Source organism: Callithrix jacchus, chromosome 10 (genome assembly GCF_049354715.1).
Source record: "Callithrix jacchus isolate 240 chromosome 10, calJac240_pri, whole genome shotgun sequence".
Lineage (NCBI taxonomy): Eukaryota > Metazoa > Chordata > Mammalia > Primates > Cebidae > Callithrix > Callithrix jacchus.
In genome coordinates, this window is record NC_133511.1 from 64,498,264 (window position 1) to 64,513,765 (window position 15,502).

At 39.6% G+C, this 15,502-nt stretch overlaps 1 protein-coding gene across 41 annotated transcripts in view; it reads right to left on the minus strand.

The window, feature by feature from the left end:
- Positions 1–15,502, minus strand: part of EMSY (EMSY transcriptional repressor, BRCA2 interacting) — a 116,866-nt gene that overhangs the window by 51,442 nt on the left and 49,922 nt on the right. For all 41 annotated transcript variants that reach the window (XM_078340184.1, XM_035265378.3, XM_035265375.3 and 38 more), the window contains one exon: positions 6,270–6,524. In XM_078340184.1, coding sequence (XP_078196310.1) covers positions 6,270–6,524 — 255 coding nt within the window. The remainder of the gene's footprint in view (positions 1–6,269; positions 6,525–15,502) is intronic.

A 15,502-nucleotide genomic window follows, 5' to 3' on the forward strand; every position in this document is an offset into this window, starting at 1 on the left:
GTGTTCTGTCAGTGGGTTGTAATATTTTGAAAGGAATCTTTTTTTTTTTTTTTCTGAGCAGTAGGTCTCAATAGTGGGCTTAAAACATTCAGTAAACCATGTTGTACACAGATGTGGTGTCATCCAGGCTTTGTCCTTTTTAAGGACCCTAGCATTTTGAGAATGGTAAAGGAACATCAGCTTCAACTTAGAGTCAGCACCTGCATTAGTCCCTAACAAGAGAGTCAGCCTGTCTTTGAAGCTTTGAAGCCAGGCATTAACTTCCTTATCTACGAAAGTCCTAGATGGCATCTTCTTCCAATAAAAGGCTATTTTGTCTATATTGAAAATCTGGTATTTAGCGTAGCTATCTTCATCAATGATCTTAGCTAGATCTACTGGATAACTTGCTGCAGTTTCTCCAACAGGACTTGCTGTTTCGTTTCGCACTTTCACATTCTGTAAATGGCTTCTTTCCTTAAACCTCATTAAACAACCTCTGCTAGCTTCCAACTTTTCTTCTGCAGCTTCCTGACTCTCCTGGCCTTCATAGAAATTAGAGTTAGGGTCTTGCTGTGGATTGGACTTTAGATTAAGGGAATGTTGTGGCTGGTCTGATCTTCTATCCAAACCACTAAAACTTACAATAAGGCTATTTTGCTTTCTTATCATTCCGGTGTTCACTGGAGTAGCACTTTTAATTTCAAGAACTTTTCCTTTGCTAACTGTTCAGTGCAAGAAGCCTAGCTTTCAGCCTATCTTGGCTTTCAACATGCTTTCCTCACTAAGCTTAATCATTTCTAGCTTTTGACTTAAAGTGAGAGACATGAGACTCTTCCTTTCACTTGAACACTTAGAGGCCATTATAAGTTTATTAACTGGCCTAATTTCAATATCATTGCAATTTTGGAAACAAGCAGGCCCAAGGAGAGGGAGAGAGATGGGAGAATGTCCAGTTGGTGAAGCAGTCAGAGCACACACAACATTTATTTATTAAGTGCATCATCTTACACGAGCATAGTTTGTCATGGCCCAAAACAATTATAATAGTAACATCAAAGATCACTGATTATGGATTAAAGTAACAGATTTAACAATAATAAAAAACTTTGAGTTATCATGAGAATTATCAAAATGTGACACAGAGACACAATGTGAGCACACACTGTTGGAAAAATGGTGCCTACAAACTTACTTGACATGGGGTTGCCACAAGGACCTTCAGTTTGTAAAATATACAAGGCTGGGCAAAGTGCTCCTATAATCCCAGCACTTTGGGAGGCCAAAGCGGGTGGATTACCTGAAATCAGCAGTTCAAGACCAGCCTGGCCAACATGATGAAACCCCGTCTCTACTAAAAATACAAAAATTAGCTGGGCATGGTGGCAGGTACCTATTAATCCCAGCTACTTGGGAGGCTGAGGCAGGGAGAATTGCTTGAACCCAGAAGGCAGAGGTTGCAGTGAACCAAGATCATGCCACTGCACTCCAGCCTTGGTAACAGAGCAAGACTCTATCTCGAAAAACAAAAAACAAAACAAACAAACAAAAAACCACAGTACTGGGAAGCACAATAAAGCAAAGTGTAATAAAACAAGGTATACCTGTATCACTGTAGAATGCAGAAGCAATTTAATTTTATGTATTGACTATATTAAAAAGGTCTCTAAGATATATTGTTAAAGGTGGCAGGGAGAGTAAGGTGCATGTGTTATGTTTTAAATGTGTAAAGGAGTGGGGGTACAAGAATCCATATTTAAATTTTCTTGTATATGTACAGACTAAAAATATATAAGAAACTAAGTTTTTCTTAATGGCAAGGGAGGACTAGATAGAGGTCAAGTTATTCACTCTAACTTTTTATACTGTTCAGTTTTTAATGAATACCTTCTCTATTCAAAAAAATAAAATATAGACCAGGTGAAGTGGCTCATGTCTATAATCTCAGTGCTTTGGCACACTGAGATGGAAGAATTGCTTTAGCTGGGGAGTTCAAGGTCATAGTCATCATACCACTGCACTTCAGCCTGGGTGACGGAGCAAGACCCTGTCTGTAATAAAATAATAAATTGGCTGGGTGTTGTGGCTCATGCCTATAATCCTAGCTCTTTGAGAGGCCAAGGCAAGAAGACTGCTTAAAGCCAGGGTTCAGAACAGCCTGTACTATAAGGCAAGACCCTATCTCTACAAAAGTAGTAAAATTAGCTGAGTGTGGCGGCATACACTTGTAGTCCCAGCTGCTCTGGAGGCTGGGGCAAGAAAATTGATTGAGCCTAGGAGTTCAAGACTGCAGTGGGCCATGATCACACCATTGTACTCTAGCCTGGGTGACAGAGCGAGACCTTGTCTAAAATTAATTAATATAGTATAATGTAACAATTGATTCACAAAAATGCCACCAATACAGACCTTAGAAACTGGAACCTTGCAGAAATAGGAAGTGTTATATGTTAACCAACATTAGATATGATGAAATCTCTCTTTTTTACTAGAAAGATAAAATTATTTCAAATATAGAGTAATATGCAGTGAACAGGTTAAATATGATAGGTAACACAAGTATATGTTTTTTGTTGTTTTGGGTTTGTTTCCTTTTTTTTTTCTTTGAGACAGGCTCTTACTCTCTTTCCCAGGCTGGAGTACAGCAGCACCATCATAGCTCACTACAACCTCACACTTCTGGGCTCAAGCAATACTCCTGCTCAGCCTCCCAAGGAGCTAGGACTACAGGTGCATGCCACCATGCCTGGCTAATTTTTAAACTTTTTTGTAGAGATAAAAAAGTAGTCTCTACAAAAGGGTAGAGGTCTTGTTATATTGCCCAGGCGGGTCTCAAACTCTTGGCCTCACATGGCCAACACATGTATATTGTAACACCATAAGCAAATGCTAGGAAAACTGAACAAAACACTATGCTTTAAAATAATATATGTATATAAGTCAAAATGAAACCCCAAGAATTCTTCAAGTAAACCACAAATAGGCAAAAAAAAAAAAGAAACAGAAAAACAAGAAGTGAAAGAAACAAATAATAAAATGGCACATGTAACCCCTACCATATCGACAATTACCTTAAATGCAAATGATATAAATATATCATTTAAAAGTTAAAGATTAGTGGCTCATGCTTGTAATCCCAGCACTTTAGGAGGCTGAGGTGGGCGGATCACTTGAGATCAGGCATTCAAGATCAGCCTGGCCAACATGGTAAAACCCTGTCTCTACTAAAAATATAAAAGTTACCTGGGTGTGGTGGCGTGTGCCTGTAATCCTACCTACTTGAAAGACAGAGGCAGGAGAATAGCTGAAACCTGGGAGGTGGAGGTTGCAGGGAGCCCAGATGGCGACACCGCACTCCAGCCTGGGTGACAAAGTCAGACTCCATCTCAAAAAAAAAAAAAAAAGTTATTGGCAAAGATGATATAAAAATATAAAACTACAGTGTATGCTGTCTACAAGAAACTCACTTCAAATAAAACAATGTAAGTAGGTTGAAAATAACAGAATGGGAAAAAGATATACTATGTCAACATGAATAAAAAGAAAGCAGGAGTGGCTAAATTAATTACAGATAGAGTATACTTTACAAGGCAATAGAATTCACCCCCTTCCAATCAATATAGTTCTCTATTACATGCACTAAATATACTAACACAGCTAGTTACCTTCATTTAGTTTATGTGGCAGACTTTAAAAATTAAATTGGAATTAAATTTTAAGAATGGAAATTTAAAAAAATCAACCTTTATATTAAAAACATAGAGAATTAATTGGGAGTAAAAAGGGAAATCAACCTTTATATTTAAAAAAAAAAACAGAGAATTGGAGAAAAAAAGGGACACTACATAAAGAGACAGGATTAACATACCGGGACTACATGATGTTTCTAAATATGTATGCATCAAACAATAGATACATCAAAATACAATATATGTAGCAAAAACTGAGAGACCTGTTTTTGCAGTACTAGAATCCAAAAATTAGTTGGGGATTTTTAATACCCCACTCTCATCAACTGATAGAACTATTATGCAGAAAATTCATCATAGATATAGGAGAATTGAACAACATAATCAACCAACAGAATCTAATATTTCACCCAACATCAGCAGCATAGATATTTGTCAAGCACCATGGACCACCCACCAAAGTAGAACATATCATGGGTTAAAAAAAAAAACACCTCAATAAACGTAAAAGAATTGAACTGATAAAGAGTGTGTTCTCAGACCATAATGAAATTGAACTAGAAATTAATAGCAAACAAACAAACCAACCCAGAAAAATCACCATTCGAAATTAAGCAACACAATTCTAAATAATCCATGGGTCAAAGAAGTCTGAAGAAAAACTTAGAAACACAAAAAACTGAATAAAATTAAAACACAACATATTAAAATATGTGGAATGCAGCTAACACAGTGCTGAGAGAAATTTATGACAAATGCCTTCACCTAGATGGAACTGAATGCTAAGTAATTAGAAAAGCAAGTATGTCTTAAATCAATAATCTAAGTTCCCACCTTAAGAAATTAGAAGAGCAAAATAAACCCAAAGAAAGTAGGACAGAAATAATAAAGATAATGAAATTAAAAACAGAAAAGCAAACAGAAAATAAATGAAACAAAGATCTAGTTCTCAAGAAATTCCATAAAGTTTTAAGTTCAATAAATAGCAAGTCTGACAAAGAAAAAGAGAAAAAAACCACCAACATCAGAAATGAAACAGGACATTAATATAGATCCTGTAGCCATTAAAAGGATAATAAGAAACTATTACAAACAAATTTGCACTCATAAATTTGACAACTTAGAAGAAATGGATCAATTCCTCAAAAGCAGAAACTACCAAAACCAAGATGAAATAGAAAATCTGAAAAGTCCTATAACTAATAAAGAAATGGAGTTCATCAATTAAAAGCTTCCAAACACAGAGATCTCCAGGCCCAGATGGTTTCACTAGGTAATTCCTCTGAACATTTAAAAAATTAACATCAATCTTACACAGTCTTTTCCAAAAAAATAGAAAAGAAATAAACACTTCCAAACTCATTTTATGAAGCCAGTATTATCCTGACCAAAACCAAAGGCAAGTATAAAATAAGAATACTACTACACAGCAAAATTTGTCTCATGAATACAGAGACAAATCGAATCTAGCAATGTATTTAAAAAATTATCCATCATGACCAAGTGGGATTTATTTCAAATAAGCAAGGCTGGTTTAACAGAAAATCAATCAATATAATCCAGCATATCAACAGACTAAACAAGAAAAAACTTATATCAATTGAACAGAAAAAGCACTTGACAAAATCCACTCATTCATAAAAACTTCCCAAAAACTAGTAGCAGAAGTGTACTCCATCAACCTGATGAAGAGCATCTACAAAAAACCTACATCTGGCATCATACTTAATGATGAAAGACTGAATATTTTCTTTTTAAGATCAGGAACAGAGCAAAGATGTCCAATTCTCCATTCTTTTTTTTTTTTTTTTTTTTTTTTTTGATACAGAGTCTCACTCTTTCACCAGGCTGGAGTGCAGTGGTGCAATCTCAGTTCACTGCAACCTCTGCCACCTGGGTTCAAGCAATTCCCCTGCCTCAGCCTCCCAAGTAGCTGGCACTTACAGGTATGCACCACCATGCCCAGCTAATTTTTTGTATTTTAGTAGAGACAGGGTTTCATCATGTTGGCCAGAATGATCTCGATCTCCTGACCTTGTGATCCATCCGCCTCAGCCTCCCACAGTGCTAGGATTACAGGTGTGAGCCACCGTGCCTGGCCCCCTCACTCTTATTCATTCAGCATAGTATTCAAAGTTCTAGTCAATAAACTATGAAAATTCTAGTCAATAAAATAAAACAAGAAAAAGAAATAAACAGCATACTGATTGGAAAGGAAGAAATAAAACTGTCCCTATTTACAGATGACATAGTTGTACACAGAAAATCCCAAGGAATATATTTAAATATACTGAGAACTAGGTGCATTCAGCAAGGTCAAAGGATACAAGATCAACAAGTATTTTTATATACTAACAAAAAACATGTAGAAATTGAAATTGAAATCATAATCCCAATTATAATCAATCCAAGAAAATGAAATGCTTAGGTACAAATCTAACAAAACATGTACAGAATTTGTATGCTGAAAGCTGTAAAACACTGATGAAAAAGTCAAAGATCCAAATAAATGAAGAGATATGCCATGTTCATGAACTGGAAGACTCAAAAAACTGGTGAATAAAGAAGAATCACCATATCTTATAAACATTTTCCAGTTACCTGACTCCTGTTTGATCTGGATGGTAGGTTTGATACCAGGTGGCAAAGGAGACTGCTGAGGCTGTTGCTGATGAGATACTGGAGAAGGCTGGGCCACTGGTTGCTGTGTCTGCTGTTGCACTTGATATAACTGCTGCTTAGGAGACTGTTGATGTTGTTTAGGAAACTGTGCAAGAATCTGAGTTGGGGCACTCACTAAGCTTTTGGGGGAAGGAAGTCTGGTTGATGCCATTTTGATTGCTGATGTAGATACACCTGTAGAAAAGGAGTAAGAGAAAAGAGAATTTGGTAGGAAAGCAAAATTAAAGTTACCTCTGGTTATATTTTAGATAACAGTTTAAAGACTAGACAAATCCATAAAAGTACAATTTATTGAGCACCTAGTGTCAGATGACTGTGTGGTACCTTACATATTTGATAGCTAGTCCTCAACCTCTGCAAGGGAGGCAAACATTTGTTCTTAGATTTAAAAAATGAACTCGTTTTCCCTTGGGGAAGAGTGAGAATGAAAGAAACAAATTATTAAACAAGATATTTCCAGATTTGTCTCTTAATATATTTTCTATTAGAAAATACAGGTTCTCAATGTGAATAATATAAGAACAAAGCAAATTTATTAATTTTTGAATCCTATTTATATGTCATATATTTTTCAAATATTATTTTTCAGGTTCTACTCAGCCAATTTAAACATAATATCACATGAAATAACTCACATTCATCTTTTGAATAAAATAAAGTCATTTCCTTTTCTCTGAGGATGATGAAGAGGAAAAAAATTTTTTAATAAAAAAAGAAAATCATTTCTTAAGAACTCTGAGTCATTAAATAATCACATGAAAAGTTGTAAGTTGGCATACTCAATATATCCACAGCAAAAAGATTCTGATGATATAAGGTTCTTTTCAGTGGGATTCTAATATTAACAAGTACACATAGGTAAGGAGTACTAGTAATTTTCACTAAAGATGCATGAGTTTCAGATATTATTCTCTCTCTCAGATTTTTCATCTGTAATTTTTTTTAATTCATCAACTATCTAAAAGGACTATTATCTGTCAATAAGTTAATACTCCTAACCGAGAGACCCTGGAATATAACTCATCATATTACTTTTAGGCACTGCTGAAACAATAAAAAGAAACTAACAGCCTAATTCTCAAGTACTTAGGATGTTTTTCCACACCTTCCTCTACCACATCCCCACCATGACAAATACACTGTATTACAAAAAAGAATTTAAATAATATCACATTCTTAGGTAAAATGTCTCTCGAGTATGATAAAGATGAAGAAGGATAAAACTTAAGAAGCCACTATGACGCTCTAGATCTCAGTGTCCTCATTTGTTGAATTTTTCCTTGCCTTGCATCTCTAAGCTGCTGTGCAGATCAAGATCAATCATAGACTGAGGGACACTCTGAAAGGAGACAAGAATGCCAGGTGCAGTGGCTCACACCTGCAATCCCAGCACTTCGGGAGGTTGAGACAGGCTTATCACCTGAGATCAGGATTTCAAGACCAGCCCAGCCAACAGAGTGAAATCCCATCTCTACTAAAAATACAATAATTTGCCAGATGTAGTGGCACACACCTGTAATCCCAGCTACTCAGGAGGCTGAGGCAGAAGAATCACCTGAACCTGGAAGGTGGAGGTTGCAGAGAGCCGAGATGGCTCCAGATGCAGAGAGCACTCCAACCTGGGCAATAGAAGGAAACTGTGCCTCAAAAAAAAAAAAAAAAAAAGAAGAAGAAGAAGAAAGAGAAAGAGGGAGGGAAGAAGGAAGGGAAAGAAGATAGTCAGAATCACCTGGAAGGTTTACTTCCATTACTTACATAGTTCTCCACCTCCCTTATCCCAACTCCTTCCTGAATACTAGTAACATGTGTGTTCTGTATTGCTTAGTTGTGCTGAACTAGACTATCTCTGGAGCCTCTTTCCTTGCCAACATTTTATGACTCAATGAGTATAAAGTTATCCAAGTGAAAGATATTTTTAAACTACTTAACACATTAAACTTTATATGGCACTCATAATGTATGGCCTTATATTAAATGAAGATAATCATGTACATGGGTAACTCCCTAAATAAACTGTTGTGGCAGGATCTCTGGGGTATCACGTCACCAGCCAGAAACATCTGTGGCCAGTGGCACCGTTTGCCTGAGTATTGCTTGCGCCCACTGGGCTCATTCTGCCCACTTGGCCCGGCAGGCCGTGCTTGGCTCGTGTTACCGGCCCAGATCCCACACCTGTTCACAGTGAGACAGGCGCAGATGCCGGCTGCTGCAGTGGGGTGGGCAGTTCCAGGCCCTGGCAAAGATGCCAGCTCCCAGCGAGGATATGGCTGGATCAGATGTACCACACGCAGATCTGCTGGAGGCATCTGCATCTGGATGAGGGGAACACAGAGGCGCCTGAAAGCTTGGAGACACCACAACCTGAGTCCCAAAGAGGGTGTCACAGCCCTGGCTTGGGGACCCCTAGGTCTGGGCTCCTGAAAGGGCAGCTCTTCTCTCCTCCTTGTCACTGGCAACATACGGAGCAGATGAGCATGTTTCAGCCCTGTCTGTGTTACAGCTTTTTCAGTCCCAGCATTTAGCGGGTCCCCAGTTCTTGTCTTGCATCCGGGAAGAATGAAGTACTCAGACAACTGGAGCATAAGCAAGAGAGAGGGGCTTCACTGAGCAATAGAATGGCTCTCAGGAGATCCTTTCCACAGGAAGGTCTCCCCAACAAGTGTTCAGCTCTCAACAGAGAGGAGACCCACAGTGGGTAGCTCCTTTCCACAGGCAGGTCATCTCCACGTGTGTTGGGGTCAAGCTGCTCAGGGGCCCATAAAGGGAGGAAGTGCATACTGATTGGTCAATGGGCGGCCAATGGACCAGAAAAAGCCCTCTAACTTCTCAACCCTCTGTGGACTCCACCTGAAACTGAGAGCCCAGACCCCATGCTTCAAGCCCTCCCTGGCTTGAGGGTGGGGCTTCACTGGGACCTGCCCCTTTCTGCCCAGGAGCCTATCTGCCTCCTGCTGCCATCAATCATGTCGTCCACAGAGCCCAGGCTGCTCGTGGGGAGGGGCGCCTGCAGACCCACATCAACCCATCCTTGGCCCCTGCTTTAGCTTCCTTCCCGTGCTCACTGGCACCCAAAGTCTGGAGGGGGTTTAGGCAGCAGAGGGCTGGCACGTCAGCACCACCCCAAGTGGTGCACAGCCAGCTGGGTTGCAACAAAGCCCAGGCTCGGCCTCAACTCCGCTCTGAAATCGGAGCAGGCACCAGGAGCGGGAAGAGGCCAGGAAGCAGGAGCCGGTACTTATGAGCCTTCAGGGGCAGCGGGGTTGGGGGGCGAGGTTCCCTGGCCTCTGAGAGCACAGGGTTGCTCAGGTCTGTGCGGGGAGGCGACCTACAGTGGGTAGCTCCGTTCCACTGGCAGGTATTACCTTCTGTTGGAGTTGGGCTTTTCATGGGCTCAGTTGGGAGGAAGTGCACACTGATTGGTCCATGGGCGGCCATGGGTGGGCCAGAAAAAGCCCTGTTTCTCACTCCAGTCTGTGGACTTCGAGTCCACTGCACCCACTGCAGCTGCAAACAGGAGGGGAGGGCTCCCGCCCTGCCAACTCAGAAGAGAGTGGTGTTCCCATCTGTTCCTGGCTCCCTGCGGGCTCTGTGGAATGGGCAGCCACGGCCGCACCTCCTCTGCTGCAGCCAGTGCCTTTGCAGCAGCTACTCCAGATGGGCCACCATTGCCATCACTATGATCCCCATAAACTTTTATATAGGAGAAGTATCTGATGTGAAAGCACTAAGGATGCTTGTATTTATTTCTGTAATCAGATAATTGTATTTATTTTATTTATTATTACTTTGAGATGGAGTCTCACTGTGGCCAAGGCTGGAGTGCAGTGGCATGATCTTTACTCACCGCAACCTCTGCCTCCCCGTTCAAGTATTCTTGCCTCAGCCTCCCAGGTAGCTGGGATTACGGGTGCGCACCACCACACCTGGCTAAGTTTTGTATTTTTAGTAGAGATGGGGTTTTACCATGTTGGCCAAGCTGGTCTCGAACTCCTGACATCCAGTGATTGGCTTGGCTTGGCCTCCCAAAGTGCTGGGATTACAGGCATCAGCCACCATGCCCAGCCAGAATTGTATTTATTCCATGCCTTCAACACATAAAAACATTAATAGCTGTACAACCTAATTAAAGAACTTAATCTTTCTGAATATCTATTCATTCAATAAAATCTTAAGCACATACTTTAGGCTGGATCCTGAGGATCCTATTTTGTATCCATGGAACAGTTCCTACCTTCAGGAAGGTTAGAGAAGACAATCAAATGATCCCATTTGATAGATCCCAAATCTATTATTACAAACTAATAAATGTTTTTGTTTTAACAAGTACAAGGTCTTCTTACTCTTCCATCACCCTTAGCTTCCCAAACAATTCCATACTAAAGCCATCTGGTGGAATAAAGCAAGATGGACAGCTAGGCAGCTAAGCAGAAGAGTAGTCTAACATGAGGTGTCAGAGCTTACTATGGAGACTGGTTTACCATGGGAGCCACAGTAGGAGGAGGAGAGCATTACAATGGGAAGAGTACATGGGACAACTAAGCATGTAAAGTTAGAACCTAAGTGGGATAAAGTGGGCTTCCATGAGTGTGAGCTACCTAGCACAGGATTTCAAAACTTCAGCAGGGTATCCACAGGAAGGAATGAGTACATTAGGAGAGTATAGAGTCCAAACTGGGTGAGGGCTTTTGCCTGTAAGGGTCACGTGGCATGGGTGTCAGAACTGACCAGATTGGGATAGGCATCCATGCAAAGGGGTAGCTGAGGGAGGGTGTCAGAACTCAGGAGGGGCTAGGCATGGTGGCTCATACCTATAATCTCAGCATTAAGGGAGTCCAGGCAGAAGGATCACTTGAGGCCAGGAGTTCAAGAACAGCCTGGTCAACATAGCAAGACCCTGTCTCTACCAAAAATTTTTAAAAAAGCCGGGCCCAGCAACATGCACCTGTAGTCTCAGCTACTCAGGAGGCTGAGGTGGGAGGATCCCTTGACCGTAGGAGTAAGCCATGATCGTGCCACTCTACTCCAGCTTAGGTGACAGAGTGAGACCCTCTATCTCTTAAAAAAAAAAAAAAAAAAAAGAACTCAGGTGGGATGAGGAAAGAGTATGAAGATGTCAGAGCCTCAGTGGAATGAGAAGAGCATCTGCAAGGGGAGGACGCAACAGCAACAATGACATGAGATTGGTTACATATCAGAACACTGGCAAGTACATTCAAGATAATAGAAGTTAGGTTTTTTTTTTACTACCAAAGAGAAAGGGAGAAAACAAGTTAACATGCAGTGTTTGAAATTGGATATATTAGTATGAACTCAGTTTTCAATATATGAAAATACAGATGTACATGTGAGCTGTTTACACATACACACACACACACACACACACATACACACACACAGAGCAATGAGCATATCTAGCAGCCAGATCTTAGCTTCTAATTACTACTTTCCACTATAAGAAACCAAGACTCCTTGAAAAAAAATGACTGATTTCAAGGCTGGAGTAGGAAAGTATAAGATGAAACTAGTAAACCTGAAAGACATTTTTTCCCCTCTTTTGTAATTTCTTTAGAAGAAAATCACCTGTTTGAAGCAAAAATATTAACAGTGCAATGTGAAGTTTATATATGCAGAATTAAAGTATAAGATAACCATAGCACAAGGAAGGGAGAGAGGAAATGGAATTACTTTTTTAAGATTCTAACACAAAACATGAAATGGTGTATTATATCAAGGTAGACTGTTATAAATTTAAAATGCATACTGTAAGCTCTAAAGATGGATTCTCCCCAGCACTTTGGGAAGCTGAGGCGGGTGGATCACGAGGTCAAGAGATCGAGACCATCCTGGTCAACATGGTGAAACCCTGTCTCTACTAAAAATACAAAAAATTAGCTGGGCATGGTGGTGCATGCCTGTAATCCCAGCTGCTCAGGAGGCTGAGGCAGGAGAATTGCCTGAACCCAGGAGGCAGAGGTTGCAGTGAGCCGGGATCACCCCATTGCACTCCAGCCTGGGTAACAAGAGCGAAACTCCGTCTCAAAAAAAAAAAAAAAAAGATGGATTCTCAACCAAGAGTAATTTTTCTGCCTCTCCTCACCCTCCAGGATATCTGACAGTCACTGGAGACGTTTTTTATTTTCATAACGAGTTTCGGCGAGCATATGCTACTGGCATCTAGTGGCATCTAGGGCTATAATGCAGAGGTCAACCTCAAGAACAAAAAATTATTTGGTCCAAAATGTTAACAATGTGGAGGCTGAGAAGCCTACTCTAGAGCAATTATTGTTTTTTAAAGTGTAGCTACCCAGTGGCGAAAATAAAATTAAACCCTTAAAAAGATCAATAAATCTAAAAGAAGACTGGAAAAGAGAGGAAAAGGAACAAAGAACATATGAGATAAATGAAAACAACTGTCAAGATGATAGACTTAAATTCAATCCTACTGATAATTAATATTAAATGTAAAAGGACTACACATTTCAATTAAAAGTCAGAGATAATCAGACTGGAAAACAAGACCTAACTATACAATGTTCATAAGAGGCACAGATGGGTTAAGAATACAATAATTAAAAAAAAAGATATATCAAGGAGGCCAGGGGCAGTGGCCCATCCCAGAACTGGAAGGCCAAGGTAGATGGATCACCTGAGCTCAGGAGTTCCAGATCAGCCTGGCCAAAATGGTGAAACACTGTCTCTACTAAAAATACAAAAATTAGCCAGGTGTGGTGGGGCGCACCTGTAATCCCAGCTACTCAGGAGGCCAAGGCAGGAGAATCACTTGAACCTAGGAGGCAGAGGTTGCAGTGAACCAGTATCACACCACTGCATCCCAGCCTGGGCGACAGAGCAAGACTCCATCTCAAATGGAAAAAAAATAAAAGATGCATCAAGCAAACAGTAGTCATAAGAAAGTTGAAATGGCTATATTAACATCAGAAAAGGTGGGCATGGAAACATTGGTTGTTAACATCATGGATTACCAGATAAACAGGGATGGTTCACAATGAAAAGGGGGTTAATTCATCAAGAAGATGCAATAATCCTAAGTGTGTGTGTATAAAAACTGACAAAATTAAAGGGATAAATATACAAAGCCACAATTATAACTAGAGGTTTTTACACTAATCTTTCAGTAAATGATATAACAAAAAAAAAAAAAGACCAAAAAAAAAAAAAAGTGAAAAGAAGAATCTGACCAAGTCCATCAACCAAGTAAATCTCATGGACATGCACAGAACCAAATGTAAAGTTAGTTGTTCTAAAACCATTTGTTAAATAATCAGATGCAGCATATACTCTTGGTTGCCTAATTTCCTTTCTCCTCTGCCCTACTCTTTTCTCATAGAAACTGTTTTTTTTCCCCCAAGAATCCACAAGGCATTGGCATGTACTTTCAGAGGGCTGGCCCTAAGCCAATCATACAGGCAATTCCTAATTGATCTAAGCCAGTCATGGTGGCCCCATTACTTTTGCCAACGACTAGTTTAGGTAGGACATATGACACAGTTGTGGCCAGCATAACGTAAGGAGAATCTCATGGAAGACTTCTGGGAAAGCTATTTTCTTTCCTAAGACAGACCCACAGAAGGGGATTGTCTCTTTTTTCTCTGACATTGTCACAGTTGGATGTAGTACCTGAAATGTACTCAACTAGCCCAGGATGAGAATTACCTGAGAAAAAAGCCAATATACCAAGAACAAAGAGAAAGGTGAAAAGAAATTACTTGATGGCTCCAATGAGCTACTGCCTAACTTAAGCCTCCCTTCTGGATTTCTGCTTTTGTGAGATAATACATTTTATTGTGAAAAACCAATCACTTGATCAATGCAGATTTATGTAAAGATACTCATTCAATCACATCATATTTTGCAAGTAAGTTTAGATATCAACAATCCATAAAAGAATCTCCAGATCCAGCTAAAAAAAACAAAAACTAAAAAAATAATAGCATAAATAATCCATAGGATCTGTAACAACTACTTTATTAAACTTTGTTTTTGTTTTTCAGACAGTCTTGTTTTAATGCCCAGGACAGAGTACAGTGGCACAATCATAGCTCAATGCAGCCTCCAAATCCTGGGCTCAAGCAATCCTCCTGCCTCAGGCTTCCCAAGCAGCTAAGACTACAGGTGCACACTATGAAGCCTGGCTCATCTTCATATTTTTTGTAGAGACGAGCTCGCACAATGTTACACAGGCTGATGTTGAACTCCTAGCTTCAAACAACCCTCCCTCTATGGCCTCCCAAAGTGCTAGGATTACAGGCATGAGACAGTGTACTCAGCCTAAATTTATGAAACATTTAAATGCGCGCACGCGCGCACACACACACACACACACACACACACACACACACACTACGGGCTACTCTGAATATCACGGAAAGAAAGACATTAATCCATGTTTGGAAGAACTGTGGTTCAGGTTACATTGGTAATTTTGAATAAATATGAAATATCTTGAGTTTTGAACATGAGCCCTAGAGAAACATGAAGTTCAAAAACTTTGAAAATGCCATGTAAGTGAAGAGGAAAGATAATGCATAAATGTTAAGAACATTACCTGTGTTTTGTGATATACATATAGATATTAAAGAAAAAAATCAGGTGTAAAATGATATAAAGGTTGAGCATCACTTATCCAAAATGCTTGGGACTAAAAGTGTTTCATATTTTGAACATTTTCCAGATTTGGGAATATCTCCATAAGCCTGACAAGATATCTCAGGGATGTGACCCAAGTCGAAACATAAAATTCATTTATGTTTCATATAAACTTTATACACAGCCTGAAGATAAACTTTATAAAATATTTTAAATAATTTTGTGCAAAGTTTATATACACTGAACCATCAGAAAGCAAAGGTGTCACTATCTTAGGCACCCATGTGGACAACCTGTGGTTGTTAGGTATCACCACCATTCCTGACTCTGAACTTGTATGCTACTGATAAGCAATCATTTTCTCACATTTATTTACATGTAAGTACTTAACAGTAAAAAATATTACGTATTACTGATACAGTAAAAAAAAAAAATGTGTTCAGGATAATCAAGTAGCATAGGAGTATCACCAGAATACTTGTATCAGTTGTTAAACAAGAGCAAGGACAAATGAAGACAGGCTTTCAGTCTCTACCTATAATGTT